General features: G+C 54.6%; 7 protein-coding genes across 7 annotated transcripts; 4 read left to right on the top strand and 3 right to left on the bottom strand.

Moving 5' to 3' along the window:
* Nucleotides 1-944: 944 nt before the first annotated feature.
* Nucleotides 945-2,431, top strand: SAICODRAFT_28824 (kinase-like protein). The gene has a single exon (XM_019167243.1). It carries the CDS (start codon nucleotides 974-976, stop codon nucleotides 2,306-2,308), a length of 1,335 nt encoding a protein of 444 aa, XP_019026912.1. The 5' UTR covers nucleotides 945-973; the 3' UTR covers nucleotides 2,309-2,431.
* A 160-nt stretch (nucleotides 2,432-2,591) lies between these two features.
* On the top strand, nucleotides 2,592-3,250 carry SAICODRAFT_16838 (cytochrome b5; the record flags this gene model as incomplete). Its single annotated transcript, XM_019165701.1, has 3 exons — nucleotides 2,592-2,916; nucleotides 2,967-3,082; nucleotides 3,137-3,250. The coding sequence occupies exons 1-3, from the start codon at nucleotides 2,772-2,774 to the stop codon at nucleotides 3,248-3,250; spliced, it is 375 nt and encodes a 124-aa protein (XP_019026911.1). The 5' UTR covers nucleotides 2,592-2,771.
* Nucleotides 3,251-3,416: 166 nt separating this feature from the next.
* Nucleotides 3,417-4,787, bottom strand: SAICODRAFT_33155 (amidohydrolase; the record flags this gene model as incomplete). The annotated part of the gene is made up of 1 exon (XM_019168267.1): nucleotides 3,417-4,787. The coding sequence occupies one exon, from the start codon at nucleotides 4,785-4,787 to the stop codon at nucleotides 3,417-3,419; it is 1,371 nt and encodes a 456-aa protein (XP_019026910.1).
* Nucleotides 4,788-5,097: 310 nt separating this feature from the next.
* SAICODRAFT_151984 (alpha/beta-hydrolase) lies at nucleotides 5,098-6,188 on the top strand. The gene has a single exon (XM_019165555.1). The coding sequence runs from the start codon at nucleotides 5,305-5,307 to the stop codon at nucleotides 6,145-6,147; it is 843 nt and encodes a 280-aa protein (XP_019026909.1). The 5' UTR covers nucleotides 5,098-5,304; the 3' UTR covers nucleotides 6,148-6,188.
* A 248-nt stretch (nucleotides 6,189-6,436) lies between these two features.
* Nucleotides 6,437-7,527, top strand: SAICODRAFT_28822 (uncharacterized protein). The gene is made up of 2 exons (XM_019167242.1): nucleotides 6,437-6,474; nucleotides 6,530-7,527. The coding sequence occupies exon 2, from the start codon at nucleotides 6,554-6,556 to the stop codon at nucleotides 7,409-7,411; it is 858 nt and encodes a 285-aa protein (XP_019026908.1). The 5' UTR covers nucleotides 6,437-6,474; nucleotides 6,530-6,553; the 3' UTR covers nucleotides 7,412-7,527.
* Nucleotides 7,528-8,422: 895 nt separating this feature from the next.
* On the bottom strand, nucleotides 8,423-10,614 carry SAICODRAFT_52569 (HCP-like protein; the record flags this gene model as incomplete). Its single annotated transcript, XM_019169149.1, has 3 exons — nucleotides 8,423-8,910; nucleotides 8,973-9,042; nucleotides 9,109-10,614. 3 exons carry the CDS (start codon nucleotides 10,612-10,614, stop codon nucleotides 8,423-8,425), a joined length of 2,064 nt encoding a protein of 687 aa, XP_019026907.1.
* A 501-nt stretch (nucleotides 10,615-11,115) lies between these two features.
* Nucleotides 11,116-12,884, bottom strand: SAICODRAFT_28819 (Arabinanase/levansucrase/invertase). The gene has a single exon (XM_019167241.1). It carries the CDS (start codon nucleotides 12,787-12,789, stop codon nucleotides 11,176-11,178), a length of 1,614 nt encoding a protein of 537 aa, XP_019026906.1. The 5' UTR covers nucleotides 12,790-12,884; the 3' UTR covers nucleotides 11,116-11,175.
* Nucleotides 12,885-12,992: the final 108 nt, after the last annotated feature.

Genomic DNA, 12,992 nt, shown 5'->3' with positions numbered 1-12,992 from the left:
GCTCATTTGCCTGGTGGACCATGCACTACTCAACACTCGCAGGATTACTTGTTCTTGGCTCCGGTCATTGCAAGGGTGATTCAAATACTGATGGGCAAGACGCACGTGTCCAAGGCGTGGGAAGAACGCCGTCTATGCCACGCCTGGCAACAAGGAAAGGCCGTAAATGGAGCCATGAGTAGGAAGGTTTACTTTCAAGCTGCCTGCTGGACAAACACGTGAATATTCCGAAAGCCGACGGCACATGCCTGCTCATTGGCATTTTCATGAACGCACGCACTTTCGGGACCATTGTCTGAAGTCCGCCGAAGTCAAGGAGAAGGGTACAGATCTTCGATTTAAGTCTCATTTTTAGTAGCAGAGCCTGCGATCAGAGACTTTACCCAGACGGAAGATCGCGTGTTGAACCACTGACGTTGCGGCTATCGATCCGGTGTGCATCCGGACCTCTATTTGATAGCCTGGATGCGCGATCGGTCTTGCGAGTGACACCAGGGTGCAATCTAAGCCGTATATCTAGGCTAATAATTCGCAAATTCCTCTGCATCGCTAGAGCCATGTCATCAGCCCGAATCGTGACTCGTCCGCGCATGCATCTCCCGCCGCGCTAGGCTCTCAAGGTGCCGGATTAGGAAATTCTGGAGAATGGTCTGCGTTATAACCTAGCGGCCGATCCTACTAAATTTCCGAAAATGGTCATGACGTTTGTCGCGAAGGGCTTTGGGATCGGAGGAGAGCCCAACCGGTCCCAAACGCGTTTGGGACCTTCGTGGATAAATGAGGGCCATCCCCTACCTTCGTCCACTCTCATACACACACACTTTCCATCACTACGACTAAGCTTTACATCCCACAAAGACCTTCAAGTACCTCTCTCTATCGTCTATTATCTCTCGCTATCATCATGACTCCCGTTAACAACACTACGCCCACCACCGCCGCCACCGCCAACACCGGGAAGCTCAGCACGAAGATGAACATCTTGAGGCGTCTTGGGATTACTGTTGCGCGTACGACTAAGGGAGGTAACGCTCCTACCACGACTACTTGTACCGGTTCTGCTGCCAACGGGCTCTTTAGCAAGACCTCCGGTACGCCCCCCACCAGCGTCTCCACCTGCTCCGACAAGGGCTCGACGGTGAAGGCGGAGACACCAAAGGCCCTCAGGAAGAGGTGCGAGAAGAAGGTTGAGGATATGATGAAGGAGTTCGACTGCCGCAAACTTCTCAAACACCCCGAGACGTACGGTGACTTGAAAGCGGACCTCACCGACGCGCTTGCGCACCCGATCTTGTCCTCCGACCTCGAGGTCCTGGACATTGTCGCTACTGGAGGTACCGCTTTCGTCTGTGCAGCTATTCCTCAGAGCAACGACTCCGCTTCTCCCTGGGAGTCTGAGGATCTCGTCGCGCTCAAGTTCACCAGTAAGCGCAGCAAGCATTCCTGGGCCGAGATCGAAATCATGGAAGACTTGAAGAAGAGGACAGAGGCTGAGTTCTTGGCGGTGATGAACTTCAGTTTCGAAACGGAGCAGTACCACATTATGGTCTCTCCTTACATGCACCTCGATCTCTCTGTGTTGACGACCACGAAGACGGAGATATGGTTCAACGAGGTCAACTTCAAGGTCACTCTGGCTGTCTGCCGCGAGATCTTCAAGGGTATTGCAAACGGTTTGAGTGAACTCCACAAAGCTGGGTACGCCCACGGTGATCTCAAACCGGAGAACGTCCTCCTGTCCCTCAGTCACGTCCCCACTGCTGTTGGAACAACTCCCAAGTTGATCCCAAGAGTGAGTGACTTTGGACACTCTCGTTTCTCGGGGGAGCCCACGGGCCCGAAGTGGTGGTACTACGGTACTTGCTTCATTGCTGCTCCTGAGTTCTGGTCTACCTACACCAAGGACCCTGAGAACCCCAAGCGCACCCGCCTCACCAAGAGTGCGAACCCGACTCACCATCACCTGTTCCCCGCGGACGTATGGGCATTTGGCTGCATGCTCCGCGACATGTTCGGACTCGAACGTTTCGAGTCCCCCGAGAAGGCCAAAAACAGGAAGGTCAAGAAGGGGTGCTTCTGGTACAACGAGGAGTTCAGGAAGTTTGCGATGGAGATCATGGCGAAGTACAAGATGGATATCTGTACGAGCCGTAAGATCGCGGAAGTCTACGATCATAAGAGGGCGAGGGTTTGCATGGATTTCATGGGAGAGGAGTTGGATGATCTCTTGAGGGGGTGTCTTTACATGAACCCGGCGAAGAGGATTACTGTTCAGCAGGTCCTCAAGTCGGCGTTCTTGAAGGACTGAGGGGAACTTGATGATATTTTGGGACATTGGAAGGGGATATATTCGGGCATATCGGGGGGCGTTACTTGTTTTTTGTTTGGGATATCTTCTGACATCATCTATTTCCAATCTACCAACTTCATGGTTCGTCTTCTTTTGTTCTTTCCTACTGTGCAACTTCCTGATCATGAGCTCTTGACCATCGATTCTGCTGCAGCCAGCCGTGAAATGAAGTCATGTGCGGCCATCGCGGCAGTCATTGCCGAGCGGGCTAGGAAGCTGACAGTCGCTAAGGTTATATGAAGCGAAAAGAGTCACAAGGTCCATTTACACGAACAACTGCAACTGCTGCCGATGGTGCTCCTCCCGTCACCTCATTGCGGGGATGCTGTTCATCCAAAACTCCTACTCGTGAGCTTGACGGCTCCAGTTCATTTCGCATTTTGAACATCGACTTCGCAGACATCCTCTACGTATATACATCATGGGTTGGATACAAGCAGCTGTCAGTATCTACACTCAACCAGTAGCGTCTTTACCTCTGGCGAACCGGGACGCTGACGTGAACGGGCTATTCATTCCGCCGGACGAGGTTGTGAAGCACACTTCAGCGGAAGCAGGAGGAATCTGTACGCCTTCCCGTACATCTACCCCAAACATGGACTAATCGTCACTACAGGGCTTGTTATTGAGGACAGCGTGTACGACGTCACCGACTTCCTGACGGCGCACCCCGGCGGACCAGAGATCTTGGAGAATTTTGGTGGCCAGAACTGTACGTGGCAGTTTTGGAAGGTACGCACTCTGCTTTCTGGTAATAAGGTTCTAGAGCTTACATTGGCGGAACAGTTCCACAACAAATCACACCTGGCGGAATGGTCAGAGAGGCTGAGGATCGGGTGGACGAATCCTCCAACGCCGAAATATCTTCCGCCGAGGAACCTGATGGCAAAGTGTATCTAGCCAGTATGAATCAATCAATACTCCTGGACAATGAGAACAGATTGTAGTTAATGACAGTGAGATCCCTACTGCTCAACAGCTTACACAAACAGAATCCGCCTAATCATACAGCAAACACTCAATATCGTACACACGCCCCTCTCCTCGCCGACCCAGATTCGCCGCCTTAATGAGCACTAATCGTCTGCGGAGACCCCTCCCCGAGTGTCATCTTCCCCAGGTCCAAATCCGGCACAATTACATGCACGTTCCCGTCATCCCCCGCAACCGGCGGAACCTCCGCACTCTCCTTCGCCCCACTCCCCTCCCGATGAATACGCCCATTGATCATCACAACCTGAATCTTCTCCAAATCCTGCAAACACTTGATGTCCTCCAACGGATTGCCGTCAACGAGAATCAAATCCGCCAAGAAGCCAGGTTGGATCTTACCGAGGTCGTTGGGGTGCATGAACATATCTCCACCACCGGCCGTGGCGATGATGAGCGCTTCTTTGGGCGTATATCCGAAAAGACGGACCATATGGTCAAGATCACGCGCATATGTCCCATGCGGGGTCCACGCAAACCCATAATCCCCACCAGGAAGGACTCGAATTCCACGACGCCGCATCTCCTGCATCCCCTTACACGCCGCCTCCAACTCCCTTTTATACCCAACCTGCTCAGCCTTCTGCGGGGTATACCCGAACGCAGCGGCATCGTTCAGCGTACCGACGATCCAGTTGATTCCAGGCGCGACCCAGTGTTTGTCCTTTGCTTTCTCGAGCATGTCCATGCCTTCCGAGTCGATGTAGGAAGCGTGGTAGATTACGTCAACGCCATATGTGACGCATTGGATCACGGATTCTGCGGAGCGGGCGTGGCCACAGACGCGGAGGCCCGCGGCGTGGGCGGTTTCGACGCAGGCTTTGACTTCGTCGTCGCTGAAGGTTGTGTCGTCCGCTGATAGCCTCTCCGTTATCTCCTCACCGGACATACTCAACTTGATCTGGTTACACCCGGTTTCGATGTGGCGCTTGACGACACGGCGCATCTCCTCAGGTCCAGAAGCGTAAGCGGTAATGGAGGGAATCAACTCCCCACCCGGAGGCGCCATCTCCTGGCCGTTCGCCAGATAACGTGGTCCAGCGATGTCGCCCGCATTGACAGCATTCCGGATAACGACATCAATCCTCTGTTTTGCGGAGGCAGCACCAAAACACATGGTGTATCCATAATCCAAATACGTCCTCGCAGAACGCATCGCGAACAATGTATGTTCCTCGACAGGGGTATCACCAAGCGCGTCGAGATTCCCGGTGTTGTTCCATGTGAGGTGAGTATGCGCATCGCACAATCCACTCATAAGGAACCTTCCGTTTCCCTCGATGACTTTGGCAGCGGTGATGTCGTGGCCGGAGATATCGATGTCCCCGACTGCGGCGATGCGTTCACCGTGGATGAGGACGTCGCCGGGGTAGGGGTCCGCGCCGGTAGAGTCGAAAATGCGGACGTTGCGGAAGAGTATCTTCGAGTTGGTGTCTGTACCTTCCATGTGGTAGAGGGGAGGACGGAGGGATTCATGGCCGGCGGGGATGCAGGGCGCGTTGCTGTGGTGGCCATTGGTGTGGCCGTTTGAGTCTGCGTTTGGAGCCATGGTAGATATAGGACGTAAAAACTTGTGATCGTGGAATCCATAATCGCGTCATCGCCCGTCGTTTTATACCCAGCGACTCCTAGAGTTGAGAGAATCCCTTCCCCACCTCGCCACCTCGGTCCCTCTTGCAAGAAAACCTTCTCAACGGGGGCGGCACAGTCTCCCCCAGACTCATCTGGACAGCTGATCCCTCACATGCCCATCTACCCCAGGTGCCACTGAACCTCAAATCTCGGATCGATGTGCCGAGTGGTGCTCCGGTTCGGCGGTACCGTATCCCCCGCACCCTCGACTACCGAACCCCACCACATGTCCCTGTCACCTGTCAAACCTTGCACCCCAACCTCAAAGGCACATATAGCCGACCGTGTCCGCACTGATCCCACACCACACACCCACTTTCGTCTTCACCGCCATGCCTAACACGAATCTCATGAACATCCACCAAGTCAACGGTAAATCCCTCTATATTGAGGTAGAGGGCCAAGGCACCCCAGTCATCTTCATCCACGGTTTCGGCGGCACCACGAACGCGTTCCAACCCCAATCAACTCACCTCCTCCGCACCGGCGGATACAAAATCATTCGTTTCGATATTTATGGACACGGGCGTTCGCCCCTCCAATCTCAATCCAGCGGCGATGCGCCCATCATCGACGACTTTGCTGAGGATGTTGGAGGGGTGTTGAGGGCAGCTGGGGTGGATGAGGGTGATGCGGTTCATGTTGTTGGACATAGTTTCGGTGGACTTATCGCGATGGTTTTTGCCGCTTCTCATCCGGAGCGTGTCAAATCCCTCACCCTCATCGGACCCGTCGGGGCTCCATTGCCCGAGGCGGGGAGGGAGGGGTTAGGAAAGAGGTGTGAGGCGGTGAAGGAGAAAGGTATGGCTGCGATCGCGGATACGGTCGTTACCGCCGCCACGAGTTCCGAGACGAAGAGTTCGGCTGGGGGTGCGGTTGTGTATGGGTTCGTGAGGGAGATGCTGGCGAGACAGGATCCGGGTGGATATGCCGCTGCACTCATGGCGCTAGTTAATACCACCTCTCTCCCTGACCTCACGCATATCTCTGCACCGGTTCTTGTGGTTATTGGAACGGAGGATGCGGTTAGTAAACCGGAGTTGGGAAAGAGTATTGCGGCGAAATTTGAGAAGGCGAAAGTGGAGGTTGTGGAGGTGAAGGCTGGGCATTGGCATGGGCTCGAGCAGCCCGGGCAGGTGAACGAGGCATTGGAGGGGTTTTTGGGGGCGAAGTAGCAATATAAATGCCTATGTTCAAGCTACGTCTATGATCGAACACTTTTGGACTTTGAAGGTGTACGGTACCGTCTGGTGTCGATTTCTGGGAGCACCGCCACACGTACGCGGCTCAGCCACGCCATATCGATACCTAAGCACCGACGCGGAACCTTAACCACCTTAACCTTGGCTCTGCGTCGTCGTCACCATCCCAGCTCTCCATCTGTCAAGTCGGTCAATGCCATGACCGATCCAACTCACCATTTGTCAATGCCAGTTACCGGCACACCCGCCCACGGTGTGGATGTATGCACAAACACTCCACTCAAGAGACCCTTGACAGCGGTACATATTAAATCAACGAACCATTGATTGCCATTCGCTGACTTCTCGTGTACAGACCTTACACCCAACACCACCATCCATGGCCACAACAACCCCCCTCTCTAAACGTCAACGTGCGAATATTGCGCGGTCGACATTGCGCAAACCATTCGTCTCACCCCTTAAACCAGGGTCGCGTGGTCCAACGGCTTTTCAAACGCCGATACGAGTACCGGTGGTGTCGTCGTCGCCCCCGACTTCGTCTGCTCCGGATGCGAGCACGCCCCCAACAGCGAGCGCACCGAGTCCCCCCTCCTCCAGCAGCGCATACACCCCCCTCAAACCTACCCCAACCCCCCACCACCATCACCGCCGCTCAGCCCTCTCCCTCTCCCGTCCCCGTCCCAAATTCAATTCCCCCGCAACCGCCTCCACATCCTCCTCAGACCCAGAACTCCTCGCCCTCCACCACCGCCGCTCAGAACTCGAGAAAGAGATATCCTCCACCCTGGCCGCGATCGAGACGTGTAGCACGGCACGGAAATACGAGGTCAAGAATGAGGATACACGGTTGGAGGAGCTCGTCACGAAGTTTCGGCGGGCGGGACAGAGTGCTGCGGATCATATGTTCGGACTCATGAATGATCGGGTTAATAGGATGGGCGGCACCTCGGCGTATCTCTCCAAAATCCGCCCTAACCCCTCCTCATGGTCCCACTTCTCCTCCGATTTCGAACCGGAATGTCCGGAGGGGATGGACGAGAAAGAGTGGCACTATATGCTCGAGGAACGGAAGAAAGAGATGGAGGAACAGAGAGAGGAACACGAGGAGGTGGAAGTGGATAAGTATGATGAGCCGGAGGATGGGGGGTTTACGATGGGGATGATGTTGAGGCAGATGGGGATTCCGCAGGAGATGATTGGATGGGATAAGGAGTCGGGGACGTGGGTGGTGTAGGGAGGAGGACGTATGGGAGAGGTTGAGGGCGAGTGGGAGAGGAGGAGCGGCGTTTTTGTATTTTGCTTTACCTTGGGGGGGGGTGGCACCGGTATGTATACCCAGGATAACAACACATATTTTATTGAGTATCAAGTCACTCCCTTATATTTTTGACTACCAGATTCACCCAGAAGACTTACTCAGGCATCTGATCGCGAACGACCGAGAGCACGAGTACTTCATGATGATCATGAGCGGAGTCTCGTTGACTGAGTGGGCCGTGGGAATACTGATACGCCTTGAACGGGTAAACCAACAACGTCTTCACCCTAGCAGTGGTGGAGTGAGCCCGACAGATGATGGCCATGCGAATCTTCCCTGTCTTCTGTTTTTTTTGTTCTTCAGAGGATCGCCCAAAGTTTCATCATTATTTTCCTTTTCTTTAAACATCCCCTTCACCAGTGCCCAGCACGGTGTTGGGTGTGTCCAGGTCTGCCAATGAACGTTAACGGTGGCCTCCCGGCGCGAACAGGAAACCGTACCCGTGGGGGTCATGAGGCATGAACCAAAATTACCGACATTTCTTCCGCTTCATGCATTTGCATAGCATACCCATCATAACAAACATACATGTATCTAACTTATAGGGTAACGTCCTTCCTTACTCTTTTCCCACGATCTCAATGCGGTACGACCCAATCCGGTCTCCCCAACCCAACCGCTCCCTGAACCGGCATTCCCTGCTGCTGACCTCCCTGCTGCCCATTCCGCTGCCTCAACACCCTCCTTTGCCTCCACCACAAAAACAACCCCACAACAGCACAAAGCGTCAATATCACCAAACTCTCCATCAAATCATCCTCTCCATACCCAAAATCATCGTACTCATCCCCATAGATCGTATAATCATAGTCATCTTCTCGGTCACGGTAGGCAGCAGCAGCGGCCGCGGGCTGGTGTTCGTACCATTTCGCGAGCCAGGAGCGCCAGGAGGTGTCCATTGTGGGCGCTGTACATCCTTACGTTAGCCTACGCCATGTGATGAAGCAACCGAAACGAAGACATACCAGGTCCCTTCTGAATCCCATTGATCGTTCCCCCTGTCAAGGCATTCCACACACTCCTCACTCTCAACTTGAGCAAACTCATCATCACAGGCGCATACGCCTCGCGACTCGACAACGCCGCCTGATCGTAATACCGTTTCGCCAAATGGAAGTCCTGCTCCACCCCGATTCCATTTTCGTGCATCCAGCCGAGATTCCACATCGCCATTGCGGAGTGGAAGCGTTCGGCTGCGTGGTAGCATTGTGCTGCTTTCTTGGCGTCTGTGGTATTGTGGGATAGACCGAAACCGTGAAGGAAGTAGTCGCCCATTTTGATCATGGAGTCCACGTTCGACTGATGCGCCGATTGACTGAAATAAGTCAAAGCCAGCTTCTCGAGACGTGGATGTTTCGGCACCTTCGCCAACGAACGAGTCTTGAGGAACGCTTTCGGGTCGAGCATGGTTTTGTCTGTATGAGGCAAAGAAGTCAGCGATGAACACACAGCGTGACACATCCGATTTGCTTCATACCCCCATCAAGCAAAAACGCCGCATTCGCCTGTCCAACCTCATACCCCTGCTCAGCCGCCATCATATAATACTGCATCAATCCCACCATTAGCACTCGTTCCTCATACCCTAAACGCCCCCATATCAAGAAACTTACCACAATAGCCCCCGCCAAATCCCCCCTCTGCAACGCCCTATTCCCATCCTCAAACCCCGACGGCCCAACCTCCTCAACCCTCTCCGCAACAGCCTTATAATACCCCACAGCCCTATCACAACTCCGGCTCCTCCCAACCCCATTCGCCCACATCTCCCCCAACAACCAATACGCCTCGACATGCCCCTCCGACGCAGCGAGCTCCAACCACTGCGAAGCAGCGGACAGTGAAGACGGCTGCGGAGACGCTAGGAGCAGTTTCGCGAAATTGACCTGCGCAGGCGCGAACCCCTGCTCCGCACTCGCCTTAAAATACTCCCGTGCTTTGTCGACATCTTTCTTAGTAGCCAATCCATTCAAGAACATATGCCCCACCCCATTCTGACTCATCGCATCACCCATCGATACACCACGTCTAAACCAGTCAAACGCTTTCCAGAGATCTTGTTCGACGCCTTCTCCCCGCAAATACATTCGTCCGATATATCCTGCTGCTTTTGCCGCGAGGGATGTGATATCTGATGTTGGGGAGTGGATTGCGCGACCCGGCGCTATCCCACTCAGCCACACCTGTTTGGCGAGCATTCGGAACCAATACATCGCCTCCCCAAAGTTCCGCTCCTGAGTCCTCGATCCGTCGTAGTACAACACACCCAAAATACTCTGCGCGGACGCGTCTCCCTTCGAGGCGACATACTGCAAATACTCAAAAACATCCTCAAAACTCCCATCCCTCGCATTCGTATTAATCACATTCCGCCGATAACTCCCCAAATATCCCGGACCCGAACTCGACGCCGAGGCACCATGCCCGTATACGCCGCCCTCGTCGTCCGCGATGCGGTATGACTCTCTCTTGACGTGTCGGCCGCCGGGTGGACCGCCACGGTAATACTCACGCGAGGTGACGGCGACACGACGGTACCACTCCATAGCCTCTTCACAATTCTTCGGTGTTCCGAGGCCCATGTGGTACCGATATGCCAGGGCGCGTTGAGCGCGAGTTTCATTTGCTTGAGCGGCGAAGGTGTAATACGTCAATGCCTTCGCATGATCGGGAGAGGATCCGGACCCCAAAGCTGTAGCGTGGAGGAATCCGAGCAAGAACTGGGCGGAGGCGTTTCCGGTGGCGGAGGCGAGGAGGGAGTAGTAGTGGGATGCTTGTGCGTAGTTTAGGGGGTGGGAGAAGTTGCCGTGGAAGTTCAGGTCGGCGAGGAGCCAGAGGGCGTCAGGGTTTGACTTTGCGGCTGCGGTTTCGAGTTTGAGGGTTGCTTGGACGAGGGGGTCGTTTTGGATTTTCTGTTCGGTCGTTTCGAGACTCTTGACTTTGAGGATCCGTAGCGCGTCCAAGGCGCTCTTTGCTCGTCGTGACCATCGCGATAACAACCCGCCGTCCTTCTCCTTACCCTTGTCTGACGACAGGTTCGCCTTCGCTTCTGGTGGCTCCAGAGATCGCAGCAGCACCAATGCCTCATGAACCAGCCTATGCGACTCCGGATCGACCATCGAGGGATCCCACCGCCCCAAATCCATCGCCGGGACCGTGTACCTATCCACTGTATACCCCATCATGGCCTCAACCTCGGGTATGTCCGGTAAACCCTCCACTACGTCCACATCGACAGTCGAACCCTCATATGGTTGTTGGACATCCTCGATGACTTGTTGAAGCGGTTCTGGGTCGGCGACTGCTTGTGCGGCTACGGCGGTGGAGAGCAGGGTGAGGACTGTAACAGATCCGTTAGCGGTGAAAGAGATCAGCCTGCAGTCAGAGCCGTTACCTATTGCTGATGCCGCTCTCATCTCTTTTCAATTGTCGCTCACCTTGGTGTTGTGTTTTCGTATGCCGTGACGTAGCCAAACGCGTACGTGCAGCGTCCCAGGCACCGCGGACTGCGTGGTTGCTTGAAAAGAATAAAAACACTGGTCGACCGCGAGGAGAGGGCGGATAGTTCTCCTAGATCATCGTGATATTCCATAACATGAACGACGCCTACCACAGAAACAGGTGAAGTAGACCTTGACTATTTTCCCACGGTTTCAACGGCAAGAAGGACTCAACGCTGACTAGGCTTTAGCTGGCATAACCACGAAATCGGAATAACAGAGTGTTCCATCCTCTAAAAACAACCCAAACTCCTTGACGCCTGATCTCTCCGTATCCGCTTGCTCGTCAACATTCTGCCGAGCAGCGACGTCCCCATCACTATCCATTCCCGAGTCCTCATCTGGAATGAGCCCGATGGTGGTGCCATCTGCAGCCCGTTCCTCGACCTGCACACGGTAAGACAACACAACCTTTCCATCAACAAAAAACTCCACAGTCTCCCCCACGACCAGGACTTGCACCTCCACCCTCCCCTCCTCCAACACGAGCCCATCATGTCTCACCAACTCCGGTCCATCCACGTTCCTAGGGAGATACAACCTATACTGATCCGCCCAGAAATCATCCAGCGGCGCCGGAGTTTGAGCGAGGATAACTGAGAAGGTGTGCCCGACGCGCTTGAATTTGAGAGCGTAGCCGGCGAGATCTAGGTTCGTGCGGAAGAGGAGGCCAAAGGAGGGGGCATTGGTGGAGGTGAGGGTCACGCGGAGGACGTAGGAGGTGGGGAAGGCGTCATCAAGGAATTTGGTCTTCGTGGCGCCGAAGGATTCCAAGATTCCTGCACCCTCGACAGTCTTCTGACCTTCGGTAGGGAAAGCGGCTGTCAGCGCCTCGAGGCAAGGCTTAATCACCAGGGCACCATTAGGAGCAGCAGATACCTCCCGAGGTAATGCCATATGCCCACCCCAAAGCCATTTCCCATCCTCGTGACATTTGTCACCGATCCACCCAAAGAACACCCTCTTATCCTCCTCGCCAATCTTAGGACAAGACTTGGCAGCATACCACCGCCTCCCATCAAACTTACAATCCACTCCCGAGATCTTGCGGAATGGACCGCGAGGGGAGTCGGCCACGCGGTATACCGTCCCAGCATCTGGCGCAGCGAAACGGGAGTAGACGAGGTACCACTTTCCAGATAGCTCGAATAGTTCGGGACATTCGGGACAGAACATATCGTTTGGTGAAAAGAGTGGTATCTCTTCCACTGTCCAGGAGGAGAGATCAGGGGATGTCAGGAGTGCGATACACCCGCGCGTCCAGTAGGGACCGGAACGGAGACGGGTAGCGACGAGCATCCAGTAACAGGACTCGAGATCGTTGTAGAAGACATAGGCGTCGCGGAAATCGATGTCTTCGAAGGTTGAGACGCCGTTGTTCACGACCTTGATCGGCTCTGTGGATGGGATGAAGGAGGTGCAGGCCTTATCCGTAGCAACGGCTTCAATGATGACTTGTCGCCCGCCATGGCTCAAGTTATATCCGGTGTAGAAGATATGCAGCAACTCGTCTGGGCCCTCGACGGCTGATCCAGTCCATGTACCATCCGTGTCGAGCGCATCTTTGGAGTCGCCGGGCGTCAGCGCGGGCTCAGGATCACGAGTCCAGCTCACGAGATCCTTTGAGCGCATGTGCGACCATGTTGACCGGAGACGGGGAGGGTGGTGAATAGTGTTTGGCGGAGTTGCGAGGTGAAAGACATGGTACTCGCCGTTGTAGACGACAGGGATTGCATCCGCTGCCGCCTGGGTTTTGGAGGGTCGGTGGTAAGAAGCCGTAGTGAGGTGTTGCATGCTCAGATTCAGATCGAATCACGGGGTTGTTGGAGAAATCCATGGCTGTATTCGAGGTTCTTATAGTGAACGAGGATGAAAGGCCGGGGTTAGGTGGTGCGGGCGTTGACGATGCCGTCGCTCGCCGCGGCCGCCGGCGGCAATTCACGCCGGCGCCCCCGCACCCCGGAAAAATAATGTTCCGCTAGCAAAGCTATCGGCCC

The sequence above is a fragment of the Saitoella complicata genome, assembly GCF_001661265.1.
Source record: "Saitoella complicata NRRL Y-17804 unplaced genomic scaffold SAICOscaffold_2, whole genome shotgun sequence".
Classification (NCBI taxonomy): Eukaryota; Fungi; Ascomycota; class Saitoellomycetes; order Saitoellales; family Saitoellaceae; genus Saitoella; species Saitoella complicata.
The sequence above is the reverse complement of the archived record's forward strand: the minus strand, read 5'-3'. Positions and strand labels throughout refer to the sequence as shown.